At 36.0% G+C, this 19,985-nt stretch overlaps 1 protein-coding gene across 1 annotated transcript in view; it reads left to right on the top strand.

Annotated features, from left to right (window-relative positions):
- LOC127831602 (phospholipid-transporting ATPase ABCA1-like) overlaps window positions 1-19,985 on the top strand; it is a 102,774-nt gene that overhangs the window by 69,144 nt on the left and 13,645 nt on the right. Inside the window, 13 exon segments of the mRNA XM_052356580.1 lie at window positions 636-773; window positions 1,198-1,329; window positions 1,838-1,977; window positions 2,866-2,886; window positions 6,514-6,607; window positions 7,189-7,397; window positions 7,974-8,052; window positions 8,595-8,723; window positions 13,015-13,178; window positions 14,893-15,035; window positions 16,435-16,563; window positions 17,316-17,552; window positions 18,510-18,699. Of these exon segments, the coding sequence (XP_052212540.1) occupies window positions 636-773; window positions 1,198-1,329; window positions 1,838-1,977; window positions 2,866-2,886; window positions 6,514-6,607; window positions 7,189-7,397; window positions 7,974-8,052; window positions 8,595-8,723; window positions 13,015-13,178; window positions 14,893-15,035; window positions 16,435-16,563; window positions 17,316-17,552; window positions 18,510-18,699 (1,805 nt within the window).

Here is a 19,985-nt window from a genome sequence, read left to right as displayed (position 1 = left end):
CATATCTGTGCTGTATTTTGTTTTAATTTGGAAATAAAATTCAGCCCCATTTTCTATCTCAAAAAAAGATATATTTGTTCCAAATGACTACCTAAAATTCTGATTTTAGGTTTTAAAAAATAATTATCATTTTTGTATATAAATTGCAACATTTATTTCATTTTGACTGTCTAATTTGAACCTTATTAAATAAAATATTTAAAACACATTTATTCTCAATTTTAATTGTTTTTGTCTACAAAAACAAAACAAACAAAAAATCCATATTTTGTCACATTGATGCAATTTAGCCCAATTAAAAAAAATGCGTAACTGACATAGTGTAGATAGAAAGGGTTTTAAAACAAGTGTGCTTCTAGCTTTTTTCAAGTTATCATGTTCAGCTTTAAAAGAAATTATATTTGTAATGAAATTCGATAACATATAATATAAAAATATTTTTTCTTCTTGTATCGCTATGATAGCTTAGAAGCTCTGATTTAATATTTATGGCTTGAAGCGTCAATATTGTAGAATATATGTATATGCATTGTTGCCAATGATGTTGTACATGAATTACATTTATAATAAATGATTAACATTATAACTTGTTTACCAATCAAATCACATAATTCTGTGTTAATGTTTGTATCCAGGTGGTATGAAAAGGAAGTTATCAGTAGCCATAGCATTTGTGGGCAACTCTAAAACGGTGATTCTGGATGAGCCCACTGCTGGTGTCGACCCGTATGCAAGGAGGGCAATATGGCAGCTACTTCTCAAGCTGAAGAAAGGTAGGATGCCTGTTTTTAGTTTTAAAAAATATATTTCATGGCATTAACCATTTATTAGTTTATATTTTAACTCGAGATTTCATTCAACTAGTTACATTTAAGGTCACATATTTTAACTAAGCTGGCATTCAAAAGAGCCTCAGTCTGTGAAAACTGCCCTTAATGCATGTGCCTAAAGTGTTTTCCATATAAGCCTGTGCAGTCTTCACAGCCTAATCAGAGGCAACTCTATCCGCCTACAATGGATTTTCGTTTTGAAGATACTTCCTTTGAAAGAAAAATTCTATAAAAGCGGAAAGTGTCATCCATTATTAGCCTATGTTTACTTCACAGGCTTACCTGGGAAGACAATTTACGCACAAGCATTAAGCCCAGTTTACTCATAGCCAGACTTAACTGTTCAACAGCTCTCGTAACGTTCTAGGTCGCACCATAATCCTGTCCACCCACCATATGGATGAAGCAGACGTGCTCGGTGACAGGATAGCGATCATCTCGCAGGGTCAGCTCTGCTGCGTTGGGTCCAGCCTCTTTCTGAAGAATCGCTATGGAAACGGTAACTTTACTTTTCTTTCAACATATTTTGTTTTCAAAAGCAAATAATAATGTTGTTTAAAATATATACATTTGACCATTCATACATAATGGAAACAAGAGCTGTCACCATAGGATGACATATGCCCCCGAAAAACGCTTTTTCGAAACCTAAACGCAGATTTAAAAACCTCAACGCAGACCCTAAGTTTAGACCTAAAGTTCTGCAACATTATTGGGGGTCTTTCCCTTGGGATGGTGTTAACATATTATGAGGGTGACAGACATGCATAAATGTAGATGGTGTAATTTACAAAATATACATTTGAGAACATAAAATGCAATATTTATATTGAATTCATTTGGGATATGATGATAATAGTGATTTTTACATAAAAAGTAGTTACCAATAATATTAATAATAACACTAATAATAATAAAAAGAAGATTAGTAATAATAATTATGATAAAAATAAATGTATCTTATGCTTTAAAGGATATTAATAATGATAGTTATATGTCCTGTCCAGGCTACTACCTGACCTTGGTGCGAAGTGACCGAGACATCGACGAGGACGCCATCTTGAAAGAGCAGCTGATGACAAACATCGAGCCGCGACCAACATCGGCCATGTCAGCAACCAGTGTGCGGTCCATTACAAAGGTTTTGGTAAGTGTTTCTAAATGGGGTTTGATTGAATGATTTTTAAAAGAGGATACTTTGTTAATGTAACATAATGATAAGGGTTTTTAATTGGTCCATTACGAAGGCTTTAGTGTTTCTGAATGGCATTTGACTTCTTGATTATTTTTTTTATTTTAAAAAGAAGATACATTGTAAGTGGTACATAATGATAAGGTTTTTTTGGAGGTTTTTAAAGTGTCGTCCCTGATTACTAGTTTCTTCTCAGATTTTGAAAGAGGGAATACTTAATTAATGACAAGTAACAAAAAGCAGTTTTAGAAATCTTAGTTCCTGTGTGAGGAAGGATGATATGAAAGGTTTAAGTCTAGTTTTTGTTATGCGGTCCATTACGAAAGTTTCGGTAAGTGTTCTGAATGGCCTTTAATTTCTTGATTTGAGTCTCGCTCTGGGGACATCGCTTTTATTGTCTTTTTCATTTAAAGGAAGTCTCTTCTTAGCAAAAATCCAGTATATGTGAAAAAGTGTTGTCACTGATTAGCCTGTGCATACTGCACAGGCTAATCAGTGACAGCATTTTATGCACATGCATTTAGCCCTGTTTTCCCAGAGCACGGCTCATTTCTATGTAGGTTTCGAAAAAAGCATTTTTGGTAAGTGTGAAACAATGATAAGTTTGTTCAGAAATGTTTAAAAACCTGGGTCAATTGTTGTCAAAGATGAGATGACATATTTAAGTTTATTTTTTATTCCCTTTTGATTTGTAGGAGCAGAATTGTTTTTTTCAGTTTGTTGTTAATTCTTTAAACAGTGTAGGCGTTTGTTTCATGTATATATGAAAGTTTTATTGTCCGCTTTGGGATCAGACTACCTACCCTTCAGTCTGTTATTTTATGTGACTATGTCAATTTTCAGTTGGAGGAAAATAACCGTCAAGTAAGCTGTTGATATTTGTACAGTAATTGTCACAGTCTATAGTCAGATTATTGCAGCCATGTTCAATACTTTCATAGTCATGATCGCTTGTGTAAATCATGCTTCACAATTGCCTGGCAATGTTCAGCATTTTCTGCGACACTATCCAGCTCATGAATTGCATGCTGCCTATTGCATTCCTGCTTTCGAAACATTGCATAGATTATTTGAAAAAAGCATGAACAGAAAAAGTTTTGATAAAACATCTGTTTCTGTATTTTTAAAAGACACAAATATTAGTGCATGTTATTGGGTTAGGTAGTAATAGCTTTATATGTATATGCGATCCAAGGTTTGAGTATAAGAAATAAATCTATTAAAGATATTATGTTCAAAGAGCATTATTTGTTATACATGTAGTCTGAGTGGCAGTAATGAGCAACTATTTTATAGGGGAAATATTATCACAATAATAAAACCTATTATAAAAAGGTACATGCACACTAAAGTTGTTACACAGTTTATCAGTCAGACTAGTAGTAAAAGACAGTTTAGCTGCCTAAGTAAATTGATATGTGAGTTGTGCCCTGGAAAAATGCAGCTTTATGCATGTGCGTAAAGTGTCGTCCCAGATTAGCCTTTGCAGTCGTACAGGTTTACCAGATAAGCCTGTGCAGTCATACAGGTAAACCAAATAAGCCTGTGCAATTGTACAAGTTAACCAGATAAGCCTGTGCAGTCATACAGGTTAACCAGATAAGCCTGTGCAGTCATACAGGTTAACCAGGGAATCCATCCAGAGTGGATTTTCTATTAGAAGTTACTTCCTTTAAAAGAAAAAATCCATAAAAGCAAAAAGAGTCGTCCCTGATTAGCCTGTGCAGTCATACAGGTTAACCAGATTAGCCTGTGCAGTCAAACAGGTTAACCAGATAAGCCTGTGCAGTCATACAGGTAAACCAAATAAGCCTGTGCAATTGTACAAGTTAACCAGATAAGCCTGTGCAGTCATACAGGTTAACCAGATAAGCCTGTGCAGTCATACAGGTTAACCAGGGAATCCATCCAGAGTGGATTTTCTATTAGAAGTTACTTCCTTTAAAAGAAAAAATCCATAACAGCAAAAATAGTCGTCCCTGATTAGCCTGTGCAGTCATACAGGTTAACCAGATAAGCCTGTGCAGTCATACAGGTTAACCAGATAAGCCTGTGCAGTCATACAGGTTAACCAGGGAATCCATCCAGAGTGGATTTTCTATTAGAAGTTACTTCCTTTAAAAGAAAAAATCCATAACAGCAAAAAGTGTCGTCCCTGATTAGCCTGTGCAGACTTCTCAGGCTAATCTGGGCTGATACTTTACGCACATGCATTAAGATCTGTTTGCCCAGAGGGAGGCTCATATATTATATTACCGATTGCTCAAGAAAATGCTGCAGCTTTTTTAAGTAAATATTACTGAGAATCTATGCATGTGAAACCTTACAATCACCCCTGCATGTCTTTCAAAATGTTAACACAACATGCAACTAGCACACACAATATTGTTAACATAAGGAACGTAAAAGGTCCATATTGGCACCTGAATGTTTTGAGAAAAAAAATCCATCAGTGTTTTTCTTGGTTATAAAAATAGTATTCTACATCACTGTTTACGCACTGTAATGTTCACTGGCATTTGTATTCAAGAATATTTTTTTTAAATGTAAGTTCAAATATATATTTTAACACCAAAGACAGTTAAAAACAGCAGATTTTAGGAGCAGGTTGGTAAACAAACAACAAATCTGAGCTACATTGAATATATTTATTTTAGCAGTCCGTTAAAAAGGTGTGTTTGGTTATTAAATAAGCGGAGACATGGGTAAATAGGCCTTATGTCATATGCCCAGTGTAGACGCAGTTGCGCAGTCTCGTCTGGAGCAACCCTGTCCCCTAATATTGTGCAGGCTTGTCTAGAGGTAAGCTGGCCGCATATGGCATAACACCTAATAATACATACCTTACTATATATAGTAACACATTTGTACTGTTTTTCATGCCATTATCACCATTGCGGAGTAATTATAAATATTCGGCCCTAGGCCCTCAGAATGTGTGCGCGTGACGTTCAACTGGAAAAAAATGGTGTCCACATTCATTCTTAGCCATACAAAAGAAAAGCATCTACTGGTTATTGTTCTACTCATCGAAGTTGTGCAATAACCATGTTTATTTTTGTAAAGTTTAATTTGCTTCCATGACAAGTTAAAATTCTGGACACATGTCTTCATAGCCATCCATCTTTTCCATTTTAAAGCAATGATGTAAGCAGGCAATTCTTTGTGGATAGACATTCTTTAATCGACTGACAAAGGAACGACTTATTCATCAAAGAAATTACCCTTTTAATTCATCATCGATCTCCTTTGAACAGTTGAGGAACAATACACTGACACTTTTCTTAAATTTAATCCATCAATTGTTCAACAAAACAACGCGTTATTCGAGTACATTCGACATTTTAACGAAATCGAAAATGCAGTCTCACCAGTTTCATTCCAGTTTTATATCCCAACACTGTTATTCACATTCATAATATTATAATAATCCATCGTAAACACACACACTAATCGTTCGATGCTTAAAAATATTTAACTGTTAAATAAAAACACCCCAAGTCCAATTTGTTGTTGTCCTTAAATCCAAAGCGTCTAGCTAGATCTAGTTTCGTCATTTAAATTACGTCACACGAGATACTTCATAAATTGCGTAATCAATTCAATGAAAATATAAGTACGGAGAGCTGGTTCTTCATAAATTTTAGTGAAGGACCAAAATAGAATGATTTTATTACTCAAAACCTGTGCCCATCTATAATTTAGTATAAAAGTAAGATATATATTATAGACGTTAATACACGGCTGAGCCGGGCCGGGCAGTGATAATTGGCAGTAGGTCGCAAACAGCCCTCGGGCTAAAGCCTTTGGGCTGTTATGCACCCTGCGGGCAGATTATCAAGGCCCCGCCCGGCTCAGCCGTGTATTATCCTCTAATTTTTGCACGACATGGGTCATATGATATTTTCTCCCAAACTGTTTTAGGAGTTTATTTTAATGCCTTGAAGCCCTTGATTCAAGAGGCATAATAATCATAGTTTTTGGAATGCCCATCTATACACAGTTGTTGTTTAAGATTATTCCCCGACCACCAACATCACCCATCCTCACTGCAACCTTGACCTAATTTGAACTAAGAAATATGCCATCCGCTATCAACTGAGGGCAGGTCTTTGCATGTCAAACACATATGGTTCTTTCTTTTTCTTGTCAGTAACTTGAATAGGGAGCAGTGAGGGTCATAAGAGTCATAATGAAGTTTAATTATATGTTTTCCCTTAATTTGAATAAAAGCATGTGTAATTTTAATGTTTGCTAATTTTCTAACAGCCATTCGTTAACAGTAAAGTAAATACAAGGTTTGCAATATAGAATAAGGGAGAAAGTGCCCTTTCTCCCTTCTAAAATTTGCATTTTATAAATAATTGAAATAAATGTGATTTTTTTATTACAACACTTAGTGCCCAGTGAGGTGGATAAGAGGTACACAGAAGAAAATGTTTGGAATTACAAAAAATGATTGTTATGTTATGTTCACTACTTTTGTTACAGCCCTCAATGCCCAGTGAGGTGGATGAGGGGTTTACAGAGGGGAAATCAGACAGCGATCCTCCAACACCACCTAACACAGATGCAGCATATCCAGGTGACTACAAGGAGCCTGGTTCTGGGAAAACTGGGCTTAATGCATGTGCTTAAAGTGTCATCCCAGATTAGCCTGTACAGTCAGCACAGACTAATCAGGGACAACACTCTTCTACACTTTAATGGACTTTTTTGTTTAAAAAAAAACTTTAACAAAAATCCAGGCTAAACAGAATATGTTGTCCATGATTAGCCTGTGTGGACTGCATTTTTAGCTCTGCTGTTTTCAGAGAAATCCCGAGGTATTTTCATAACCAGCTCGTCGTGTCGTCCGCTGTCCGCGTCGTGCTAAAACCTTTAAATTTTGTCAAGGTTTTGAACATTGGCTCTAAAATCAAAGTGCTTCCACCTACAACTTTGAAACTTCATATATAGCTGCACCTTGATGAGTTCTACAAGCCACACCCATATTTGGGTCACTAGGTCAAATATAAGGGCACTGTGACCTCTACACAAAAAAAAAATCTGACAAGCTTTCATTTATTAAAAAATGCACCCGCAGCCAAGCGTTGGCACCCGTTATGCGGTGCTCTTGATTTTTTTAACTTTCTAAACTCATTTTGATATTTTCTGTTTTCACAGGCTTCTCTGTGAAGAAAGTGACATCCTTCGTCAAGAAGTACGTTCCAGAAGCAAAGCTCGTTGAAGACAATATGACGGAGCTGAGTTACCAGCTGCCAGATGAGGCAGCGAGACGGGGAGACTTCGAGCGGCTATTTTCAGAACTTGAGAGGTCACATGATGACTTGGGTGTTTCAAGCTTCGGAATTTCAGATACCAGTCTGGAGGAGGTAGGGGCTTAGTGTGAAACCTTTACTGCTTAGATATGTATTTTTATTGAAGTGTTTGTTGTCCCTTAGAAAATAAAGTTGAATTACAGACGTTTTTAATAGATTCAAGTTTGAATCCTTTGCAGCCCTTAGATACTTGAGTAGCAATTGCATAAAACCAGAACAGCCTGCGAGTTACTTGCAGGCGTTTCTGGTTTTATGCTTGTTCCCTATAGCCATTTTCCCTTTGCTTCTGGAGGGAAAGGGTTAAGAGTGAAATTTTATTGGAATGTTATGGAATAGAATTCTGCTACCATTTAAATGTTTGATTAAGCTTATTTTAATGTTTTGAAATAACCATAGCATTTATCCATGTTTATGTCACCATGGAAAGCTCTGGCACATACATAAATACTTTGTCAAAAGAAAATATCCACACAAACTTTTTTTTAGATTTTGAGTTTTAAATCTCTTACTAATACTGATAAACAAAGCTGTCAAAAAAATCTATTTCTTTCAGAGAAGTTACCTTTTTGATGGTATTTTTTCTATGTTCTTAAACATAATCAGTTTTATTGGAGTAAATTTCTGTGTCAGGTGTTCCTGAAGGTTGCGGAGGAGAATTACGATGATTCTGATGAACTCAAGCGTAACAAGCTGGATGAAATGGCCGACGGTGAGCATGTTCAAGTGGTTTGGCATCATTGTTTGTTCTGCCAATATGTTTTCATTTATGAGCCTTGCTGTGGGAAAATGGGGCTTAATGCATGTGCATAATGTGTTGTCTTTATTGTATCTGTTTAAAGGAAGGCTCTTTTAAGCAAAAGTCCAGTTAAGGCGGAAAGTGTTGTCTCTGACTAGCCTGTGTGGACTGCAAAATCTACTCTGTGATGGTTCTTTATGTGCATGCATTAAGACAGTGTTCCCAGAACTTGGCTCATATTTGCTTGGATATCCCCTTACAACCCTTTCCCACTCAGAGCCAAAGTGAAAATGGTCATGTGCAAACAGCATAAAACCAGAACAGCCTGCGAGTCACTCACAGTCTGTTCAGGCTTTGTGCTGATTGCTGCTCAACAGTATCTATGGGTTTGAAATGAAGCCTTTAAAATTTGAATCCAGTTAATAAAATTTCACTTTCTTTGGAACTACAAATGCATCAAAATTCATATCTAAGTGTTAAAGGGCTAAACAGTTGTTATTGCGTTTCTTCCACAGGGGGCAGACTAGCAAGGAATGTGACGCGTCTAAGTTTCAAGCGAAAGAAGAAGCTGTCTCTGCTGGGTCGTATGCAGGGAACCAACCGCGTGGACAGCACTACTGATCTTATGGCAGACCAGGACAATGGTAGGACACTTGCACTGCTCTCTTCTTACTTGAAGAAAATATAAGTTAAAACCTTTTTTTTAACCCCGATTGCAATTAAAGCCTTAGGCTGATTAAAATGCTTTTGCATCGGTTTCCCGGGTAGAACTAGCACTTGGTGTCTTTGAAGGAGATTTAAATAACACATCCACAGTGGGGATCCAAATGGTTTCCTTCAAGTCGGTAGGAGGACACCATATCCGCTTCACAATGGCACCATGCAAATGAAGTGGGGCGTTTTCTGTGTAAATTATTTGCAGACAAGTGAAGAATGGTGATGGGGGCATAAGGTGTTTCCCAACATGTGGGCATCTCTTAGTTTAAATCTATTTATTTAAGCTTGATAGCATCAAAATGTTGAGGCTTATTGAGACGTTCTTGAGTCTGTTTTCTTGGCCTAGATCCAGTACTTGATGTCTTTATGGAAATCTAAAGAACGCTCCTGTGGTAAGGATCGAACCCGTGAACTCCTGGTTGCTAGGCAGACACCATATCCATTACGCCATGCCTGGGCATCTCTTGGGTTTCCATCATAAGAATTTTTAGGGTTGTACTTATACCACTGATTGTCACATTTGAAGAGTTTAAAATTATAATACTTCCTAACAGAGCATGGTGTTTTCATCAGTTTCATTGTACTTTATTTTGTGTGTATAGGTAGTTTGAATGTACAATAATTTTATTCATTTTATGTGTTAACATACTTAATAAAATGAACTGACTGTTGGGAAAAGTGGTACCATCGTAGTTTGGTAATTGTTCAACTTGACTTGGGTGTGTTGTTTCACATTTACATATTGAATGCTTACAATGGTTCACATGACGTTGCCCAAAATACGTTAATGCATTTCTGTACTAGTTTATTTTTCTGTATAAAGCACGCACACGTTTGATGGGTGGAGGTATACAATTCGTATTTAAATAAATCTGTTTCTGTACTTGTATAAGCATGCAGATACAATTATTCAAGGCCTTTGTTTGACATTAAAATTGCTATCTTTTGTTTTAAATCAGTATTCCTATTTTGTATGCATTTTGTAGTTAAATTTCGCTTGTAAACTAGAGAAGAAAACAAATAAATTAAGATAATTATTAACCTTGTTTTCCAAAGGAAAAAACTGGTTATTGACCGTACCGGTTTCACTGGAGGGGACTTATGGTTTTCGCTCTGTGTGTCCGTCCGTCCATCTGTCTGTCAGTCTGTCACACTTTTCTGGATCCTGCTATAACTTTAAAAGTTCTTCATATTTTTTCATGAAACTTGAAACATGGACAGATGGCAATATGGAGATTATACACGTCATTTCATTTTGTTCCTATGTCAAGAATTTTGGTTGCTATGGCAACAAATAGACTAGAAATTGTGCTGAAAATGGTGGATCCTGTACACTTTTCTAGACCCTGCGATTAATTTAAAAACTTCTTCATATTTTTCATGAATCTTGAAGCATGGTTAGATGGCAATATTGACATTATGCACGTTATTTCATTTTCTTTCTACGTCAAAAATTCTGGTTGCTATGGCAACAAATAAAATTAAAAAAAAATAAAAAATCTGACAATGGTGGAGCCGGTAGGGGACATATATTGCTTTGGCAAAAGTCTTGTTACATTGGTGGGCGGGCGGAATAAGCTTGTCCGGGCCATAACTTTGTCATTTATTGAGACTTTAAAATCATTGGCACATTTGTTCACCATCATTGGATGGTGTATCATGCGAAAGAATTACATCGATATCTCCGTGTCAAGGTCACACTTTGAGTTCAAAGGTCAAAAATGGCCATAAATGTGCTTGTCAAAGCCATAACTATGTCGTTCATTGTGAGATTTTAAAATCATTTGGCACATTTGTTTACCATCATTGGACGGTGTGTCATGGGAAAGAATAACGTCGATATCTCCAAGGTCAAGGGCACACTTTGAGTTCAAAGGTCAAAAATGGTCATAAATGATCTTGTCCGGGCCATAACTATGTCAATCATTGTGAGATACAAAAATTACTCTGTGCATTTGTTCACTATCATTAGACGGTGTGTCATGGGAAAGAATTATGTCGATATCTCAATGGTCAAGGTCACACTTTTAGTTCAAAGGTAAAAAATGGCCAAAAATGGTCATGTCTGGGCCATAACTATGTCATTCATTGTGAGATTTTAAAATTACTCGTACGTTTTTGTTCTTAAACATTGGCTGGTGTGTCATGCAAAAGGATTATTTCGATATCTCCAAGGTCAAGGTCACACTTGGAGTTCAAAAGTCAAAATTGGCCATAAATGAGCTTGACTGGGCCATAACTACATGTATGTAATTCATTGTGAGATTTTAAAATGACTCTGTACATTAATTTTGTTCACAGTCATTGGATGGCATGTCATGCGAAAGAATTCAAGAGTTCAAAGGTCAAAATGGCCATAAATGATAATGCCATAATAATTCTTAAAAAGTGCCATAAATTAGCTTCTCATGTTTTGTGAAGACAGCATGCAAAATATTCTGTGTCAATGCAGCATGTGGGGGTATATGTCACGTCTATGACACTGACAGAGCTCTAGTTATAAATAAAAAAAAATGAAAACCTGGTTTTGTGATGATATTTTCCCTTGTTTAAATATGATATATTATAACTATTAGTTTATACAAGGCTTCTCCAAAACAAATTTATGTTGAAGGTTTGTAAATGTTTTTCTAGAAAACAAACAATAAAAATGCAATGATTTCCATAGATAAGCATTTTTGGGTTAGAAATAGTTGAAAGTTCTTAATGATTTTCTTTAAGAATGGTTTCATCAACTGATCCAGGAAATTGCTGATGCTGATATTTTTTTTGTTTATCCTGTCTGTTTCTACGCCTTTCAAGCATGTTCAGGGCTGTTCTTGAAAACATTAAATTTCTCTTGAGTTTTTTTTCAACACATGCAATACACTGTAATCTCCTTTATTCATTAGCCTAAGCAATTGATAAATATTATAAATGAGATATTACAGAGACAGAGTCGAGAAATAATTCAAATTATAGTTGAAAATTAAAGTCATTATGCATGCATAAGCAAAGATTTTAGCCATGTGAGTGATACTTTAATGTTGCTTTACTATCATTTAAAACTCAATTAGGAACCTTGCTCTGTGAAAACAGGGCTTAATTCCTGTTTGTGCAGTATTATCGATGATTAGTCTGCGCATTTACATAAGGTAACCTCGGAAGATACTTTCAGATTTTATGGTATTTTTTTGTTTAAAGGAAGTCCCTTCTCGTCAAAAAAACAAATTTTTCCGTACATTGTTTTACCTGATAAGCCTCTGCATGCTGCTCAGGCTAATCTGGCATGACTTTAAGCACATGCATTAAGCCCCATTTTCACAGAGTTAGGCTAAGATATATAGTATGAATAATAGTTCTTTAAGCATGCAATTAATGGTGATGATTTAAAAAAATGTTTGCCAAAACAATATACATGTATGACAAAATAATAATTGAGTGATAATAGTAATTAAATATTGAGTACTGGTATGAAAGCTTTTAATTTTACCAGCTACTATTCTCATGTCAGATTAATATAAGATATATTGTTGATATAGAGCACTAAAGCACTGATGCCTTTTGCAATGTTGGGTTAACTGTTATTATCCCCTGCCAATAGCGGACGGATATAGAATTGGCGTTGTCTGTAAGTTCGTTTGTCTGTCAGTCCATCCGTCTGTCACAAGCTTTTTAGGGCTATATCTCTGAAACTATAAGATATCAACATGAAACTTCAAGGTGTGTATATATCAATGAGGAAAAGTCCATGCATAAGAACCATAACCCTACACTTTCCTAAATAAGAGTAATTGCACTATGATTTGTATTATTTTTTATGGGCTATATCTCATAAACTATGTAAGATTTCATCATGAGACTTCTTTGGTGTATAGATATAAATGAGGAGAAGTGGCATGCACAGGAACCATAATGCTACACTTTCTTCAATAAGAGTTATTGCCCTTCGTTGTATTTTTGTGATGTGACTTTTCAGGGCTATATCTCCGATACTATACAAGATTTCTACATAAAACTCATGAATATAAAGATCTCAAAGTGGAGATTCAATGCATAGAAATAATAACCTTTGTAATTAGTTCTGCACCCATCAATACATCAAATTTATATGCCTGGGGATATGAATTCAATAAATTTGCTTGTTCTTATATTGTATAAATTTTGCATAATAAAGACTTTCATTCAGGAACTGAGCATGTGGCTTTTATTATTCTATGTAACGTTTTTATTTCGCAGAGTCAGTTATTTCCGGACCTGTAAGTGATTACGGAGAGAACGGGTTCAGTCACTGTGAGCATGAAAAAGTGACTGGTTGGCGTCTTACGCTGCGTCAGTTCATAGCCATCTTTGTCAAGCGCTTTCATCACGTCCGACGCAGCAAGAAAGGATTCCTGGTGGAGGTAGGTTTTAATCTTAGTCAAGACTTAAGCCTCGTTCTGTGAAAACTCTGCTTCATGCATATGTGTAAAGTATCATCCTGATAAGCCTGATCCCCATTTTCCTACGCACATGCATTAAGCTCCATTTTTCTATGTGTATGCATTAAGCTCCGTTTTCCTACACACATGCATTAAGCCCCATTTTCCTACGCACATGCATGTAGCACAATTTTTTCTATGCACATGCATTAAGCCCCATTTTCCTATGCACATGCATTAAGCCCCATTTTCCTATGCACATGCATTAAGCCCCATTTTTCCAGAGCACAGCTCAAATTTTTAATATATTTTAGCTTTGATTTCAATATGTTGAGTATCTTTCATGAAGACTTCTTATGAAGTTGACAATTAAAATATACTATAATCAAGTTTAACATAGCTATTTTGACTGTTGAAAAATTGACAAACAGTCAAAATAGCTGACTGTCAGAAATCTTGAGCATTGAAGATGAAAATACTGTGCTTAACGTGACCTTCACATATGGGTGAGAAAATATGAGGAATTCACTGATGATTCTCTTGTTTTGTCAAATGCACAACAGCCACAATGAAAGATCATGCATGGATATTTGTGAAAACATAGCAACCAAAAAATGACTGCCAATTTTATTAAATAATAGGATTATAACAGTGAAAATTTCGGCAGCATTTAAGACTCTTAGATACTTGTGTTTTAAATATGAATGTTTGATTTTCAAAATTAAATGATTTTATTTAAATTTACTTCATGAAAAAAAAGTATATCAAAAATATATAATTGGGTCTAAGACAAAACTTTAATTTTAACACCATCTTTAAATTAACATGAGTTCACAATACTGATATTCCAATATATTTAATTATGTGATGACGGCATTATACATTATGATATGAGCTGTGTTGTGGGAAAACTGGGTTTAATGCATGTGCATATATCAGTCCTCACAGGCTAATCAAGGACGACACTTTCCACTCTTTTAAGTATTTTTTATGTCCCCCACTATAGTAGTGGGGGACATATTGTTTTTGCCCTGTCTGTCTGTTGGTCTGTCTGTCTGTTTGCGCCAACTTTAACATTTTGCAATAACTTTTGCTATATTGAAGATAGCAACTTCATATTTGGCATGCATGTGTATCTCATGAAGCTGCACATTTTGAGTGGTGAAAGGTCAAGGTCATCCTTCAAGGTCAGAGGTCAAATATATGTGGCCAAAATCGCTCATTTTATGAATACTTTTGCAATATTGAAGATAGCAACTTGATATTTGGCATGCATGTGCATCTCATGGAGCTGCTCATTTTGAGTGGTGAAAGGTCAAGGTCAGAGGTCAAATATATGTGGCCCAAATCGCTTATTTTATGAATACATTTGCAATATTGAAGATAGCAACTTGATATTTGGCATGCATGTGTATCTCATGGAGCTGCACATTTTGAGTGGTGAAAGGTCAAGGTCATCCTTCACAAGGTCAAGGTCATCCTACAATGTCAAACATCATATAGGGGGACATTGTGTTTCACAAACACATCTTGTTGTTTAAATGACATCTGTTCTCATGGTAAATTCAGTTCATGCAGAAAGTGTTGTCCCTTATTGGCCTGTGTGGACTGCACAGGCTAATCTGGGATGACACTTTAAGCACATGCATTAAGTCCAGTTTTCTAAGAATTAAGCCCATCTCAACTTTTGTTGCAGATTGTGTTGCCGGTTCTGTTTATTCTGATGGCCATGACATTCTCTCTGATTGCCCCGCCCTTCTCTGAGGAGCCCGCCCTTGAGCTTCATCCCTGGCACTACAAACCAGCGCGGGGCGATGATCATCTCTACATGTTCTACAGGTGAGGCCATCTTGAAAATGATTAGCAGTGTTCTCCAGAAGCATCGACAGCTGGAAATTTCACCAATTACTAACAATATTTGGGAGGCCACTTTTTCTTTAAATATTTATTCAAAACAGGACAAAAAAGGCCCATTTCAGTTCTTAGTTGCTGGTTACTTTGAAAATATAACTGGCTACTCAAAAATGTATATATTATCATAACTACCACTAACAGTGGTAGCAGCAGCAATCAGTGTAATTTATGGTGTTATAGTACAACCTAACGGAAGCTTGCTTTTGGAAAGCTTTATGTAACTGTCACAAGACGCTGTAAGATCCAAAGGTTAAGGTCACACTTAAAGGTCAAAAGTTATTTAATCATTAAACAGCTTCTCCAGCTTGTGCATACATTCATCATACAATATTGAAATTACTTACTGCAAATCCCCCGTTGGTGCAAAAAGGTACCATGCTCCTTCTAATTTCTATGTCACATGGTACCCAATGATACAAAATTGCATCCAGAGGGCAAAATGTCCTGAGTATCAAATTGTCTTATTTCTGGTAAGTCCTGTCTCAAATCTCAAAGTTCAAGGTAATACTTAGAGGTAAAATGTCCAATACTGGCATATTGAAGATTGTCCGGACTGCAACTTCATCATTCATCTTGCAATATGAAATAATTTGCCACTCATGTTCACCATGTGGAGAATGGTGTCACGCGCAAGGAATGTATGGACAAAGGTCTAAGTCATAATTAGAATTGAACGGTCAAACATTTGCATGGTGCAGCATGTTAAATAATAATGAGCATTCCTGACATGTTGTTGACTGGAATCTAGTCTGATTTGTTAAGCAATTATGCAGTCTCTGTTATTTTCAATATAAGCTTTGCAAATTACTGATTTACACATGTGGCTTAGCAATGACACTACTTCGTGTAGTTGCAATGTATCCTTATATATTACTTGTATGTTACTGCACTCCTTATAAAAAATATTTGTAAAGCACTAGCCACTTAAATCTCTCTCAAAAACTTATTCAAAGGAATGTTACTTTATAATTTAAAACACGAATAATGCTTTGTCAACCTTTGTATTTTAAACAGGTTAAGCAGCGAGTTGTCAGGGAGAATAATGTAGTCTACTTTAGAAACTTTAAAACTTATTTGCCTTATTTTTTTAGCTGGTTTCTGATTATTCAACTAATAAACATAATTAAGTCATATGGCCATTTACTAAATATTATGGTAATGATTGATATGCAAATATAATAATGAAATATAAACAAACAATTATGACCAATAATCTTGTGATGGTAATTTCAAACTTTCAAAACTCAAAATCATTGTAGATATACTAAAAAAAAAGCAGAACTACAATCGTTAAATATATAATATTTTATGAACGAATGTTTAGCAATGACGCCCCAGGCAGCACTGTTCCCGTTGCAACTAGAATGGAGGATACTATACAGACACTTGCGGGGGTGGGCAATCGATGCCTGAAGGACCACACCCTGCAGGCAATCACTAAGCCTGGACAAATGTGAGTCGGTCAATTAACCAGCAGTATATGAGATCCTGGACAAATGTGAGTCGGTCAATTAACCAGCAGTATATGAGATACTTTCTGGAAAATGGGGCTTAATACATGTGCCAAAGTTTCTTCCGCAGTCCGCACAGGCTAATCAGGAAGACACTTACTGCCAAAACTTGATTTTTAACTAAGAAGAGACGTCCTTTAATCATCAAATTCCATATTCCATAGAAGTTGAAAGTGTAATCACTGAATAGCCTATGCAGACGACACTTTACCCACATGCATTTATTCCCATTTTCATAGAGCAAGGCTGACATTAAATAAAAGACAATTAGAAGTACAAAGTATTTCTTGAATATTTTTGGTGTGAAATTATTCCTGTTCTGCAAGATTACTCTTTTCTCTGACATAAGAGAACTGATAAAAAAATTATTTGTACGTTTACATAAAGCAAATGACACTCAACATTGTACAAGCATAAGGCTAGTAATTTTGTAAAGTCATCCATAAAATTGAATGTGAAAAAAAAATACAAAAAATAATACAATTCAATTTTTACTGTTTGAACATGATACACTGCAGATCTCTATATCAAGATAATTTAAAAGCCATTGATGGTAAAATTTATGAAATGTGTTATTATATTCATAAATTGTTTGTAATCTCTTTTAAGTGTGGAGTGGGGTGCATTCAACCCACACAACCTATTAATGAGGAAAATAAAATGTATTGAACGGAAAGTAATATTGCAATTTCAGAGGCAAAGACAAATACGAGTGTGAGCCCCCAGGGGATGCTGCCTTCTCTCCGTATGTGGCGTTCAACAAGACGATAGACTGCGACTGTAGCTCCGGTTGGCAGGTGTGTCCTGACAATGCTGCCGGACCAACACCGTCCAGTCGTCTGCTGCCCTCAACCGATTACCTGCTCAACATGACTGGCCGGGACGTAGCTGATTGGATTGTGAAGACAAATAAAGAATACGATAGACGAAGGTTTTTATAAGCTTTCCATGTAGCTTTTGTTTTGGTTTGGGTGTTGTTGTTTTTTAATGAAATAATATTGGCTTATTTTATATAGCAGTTGGGTTTTTTTTGTTCAAATTTGGGTCTGGTAGGGGGGACCCATTCCCAATGGAAAAAAGTAGGTATTTTTCCCCCAATGGGACCTTAAAAAAATTCCCATTGAAGGTTTCCAAAAATAATATATTTTTCAATAAATTAAGTGTTGTGTGTTTATTTTTGAATTTTCATTTAATCATTGGTTGTCTTAAATATTTTTAAATCATCAATGTTTTTCAATTACTTTGTTTACTTTTTTTCTAGCTCTGTGTGATGCGCAAGTATTGACTGGAGGGTTTTAAATGATACTTGTTTGTCTTTGTGTCATTTCTTGATAGGAAATATAATCATGGAATGTAATATAATTTAGGGTAGTTCTGGAGAAATGGAGCCTAATACATGTCCTGAAAGTGTTTCCCTGATTAGCCTGCACATCTGCACAGCTAAATTAGGGACAACATTTTCAGATTTTATGATAATTTTTTTTTAGTAAGAAGTCTATTCTAAGCAAAGTTTTAATTAAGGCGGAAAGTGTTGGGCTAATCTTGGACAATACTGTAAGCACATGCATTAAACCCAGATTTCCCAGAGCGAGACTCATTTAATTATTTGTGTCATGTTCTGAGAAAACTGGGCTTAATGCATGTGCGCAAAGTGTCGTCCCAGATTAGCCTGTGCAGTCCGCACAGGCTAATCAGGGACGACACTTTCCGCTTTTATGGTATTTTTAGTTTCAAGAAAGTCCCTCCTTACCGAAAATCAAGTTTAGGTGGAAAGTGTTGTCCCTGATTAGCCTGTGCGGACTGCACAGGCTAATCTGGGACGATACTTTACGCACATGCATTATGCCCAGTTTTCTTAGAACAAGACACATTTGATGATTATTATCAGTTATGGAGGCCTGTCATTTGGAGAGCGTGACTTCTCAGCCTTCTCTGGCAACATAACGGACGTTCAGCAACGGATCGAGAGGATATTGTCTGCTGCAAACAATGGTTCCAAGGTCAACATCGCTGACAACATGTTCTTCTATGACCTCACTGAGATATTGCCTGCACTTGCAACTAGAGATGTTGCTAAGGTGGGGGTTTTATATGAGCCTTGCTCTGTTTAAAGTAGGTTTAATGCATATTTGTAAAGTGTTGTCCCATATTAGCCTGTGCAGTCTGCACAGGCTAATCAGGAACAACACTTCACTTTATTTGTATTTTTTGTTTAAAGAGAGGCTTTTCTTGAGAAAAATTTAGTTTAGGCTGGTCAAAACATCATTATGTAAATTAAATGCCTTTTAAGCTCACCTGAGCGATAGCTCGGGGTGAGCTATTGTGATCACTCAGCGTCCGGCGTCCGTCCGTCCGTCCGTCTGTCTGTAAACAATTTGTAAACATCTTCTTCTGCTAAACCATTGAGCCAATTTCAACTAAATTTCATGTGGAGCATCCCTAGGTCATGGGACAAAAGAATTGTTAAAAAAAATTTGATCACATAACCAAGATGGCCGCCATGACCATATATGGTAAAAACCTTAAAAAATCTTCTTGTCAGAAACCGCTCATCAGATTTTCAAAAAATTTCACAGGGATGATCTTTGAAGGCTCCCCTGAAAAAGTTGTTCAAAGAAATTTGATTTGTCAAAAAACATGGCCGCAGGAGCTCGTTAAACTTTGCATGTTTATTCGTTTTTGCCTATTTTGTGAAAACTTTCAAAAATCTTCCACATTTTTTGTCCGATCCTTTCCAAATTTGCACAGTGTCTTTATATCAATGAGGACACGAACCCTACAAAAAAATGAGCATTATTGGTCCATGAAGTACAGAATTACCTCCCCTTGAATTGAGAAAATGGTGTTTATGCAATAAAGTCCAAATTTTTCATCCAATTCTTTCCAAACTTGTAAGGATTTAGCATGGTTCAAACAAGGGAAACAACTACGGTTTATGCATGTTCTTTTTATTACAGATTTGCCTCCCTTTAATTCATTCAAAATCTCATTTTACAGCAGAGATTCCAAATCTGACCTGTAAATGAGCCCCATATTTACTGCCAGTGCTAGGTTACCTTTTCCCATTTGATCATTCTTAAGTATTGGTCTTGTAATGCTGCTACTGCTTCTGCTACTGCTACTGCTACTGCTACTACTACTACTACTACTACTACTACTACTACTACTACTACTACTACTACTACTACTACTACTACTACTTCTACTACTACTACTACTACTACTTCTTCTACTACTACTACTACTACTACTACTACTACTACTACTACTACTACTACTACTACTTCTACTACTACTACTAGTACTACTACTACTAGTACTACTACTACTACTACTACTACTACTACTACTACTACTACTACTT

This window comes from Dreissena polymorpha, chromosome 5 (assembly GCF_020536995.1).
Source record: "Dreissena polymorpha isolate Duluth1 chromosome 5, UMN_Dpol_1.0, whole genome shotgun sequence".
In the NCBI taxonomy this organism is placed as follows: domain Eukaryota; kingdom Metazoa; phylum Mollusca; class Bivalvia; order Myida; family Dreissenidae; genus Dreissena; species Dreissena polymorpha.
The sequence above is the reverse complement of the archived record's forward strand: the minus strand, read 5'-3'. Positions and strand labels throughout refer to the sequence as shown.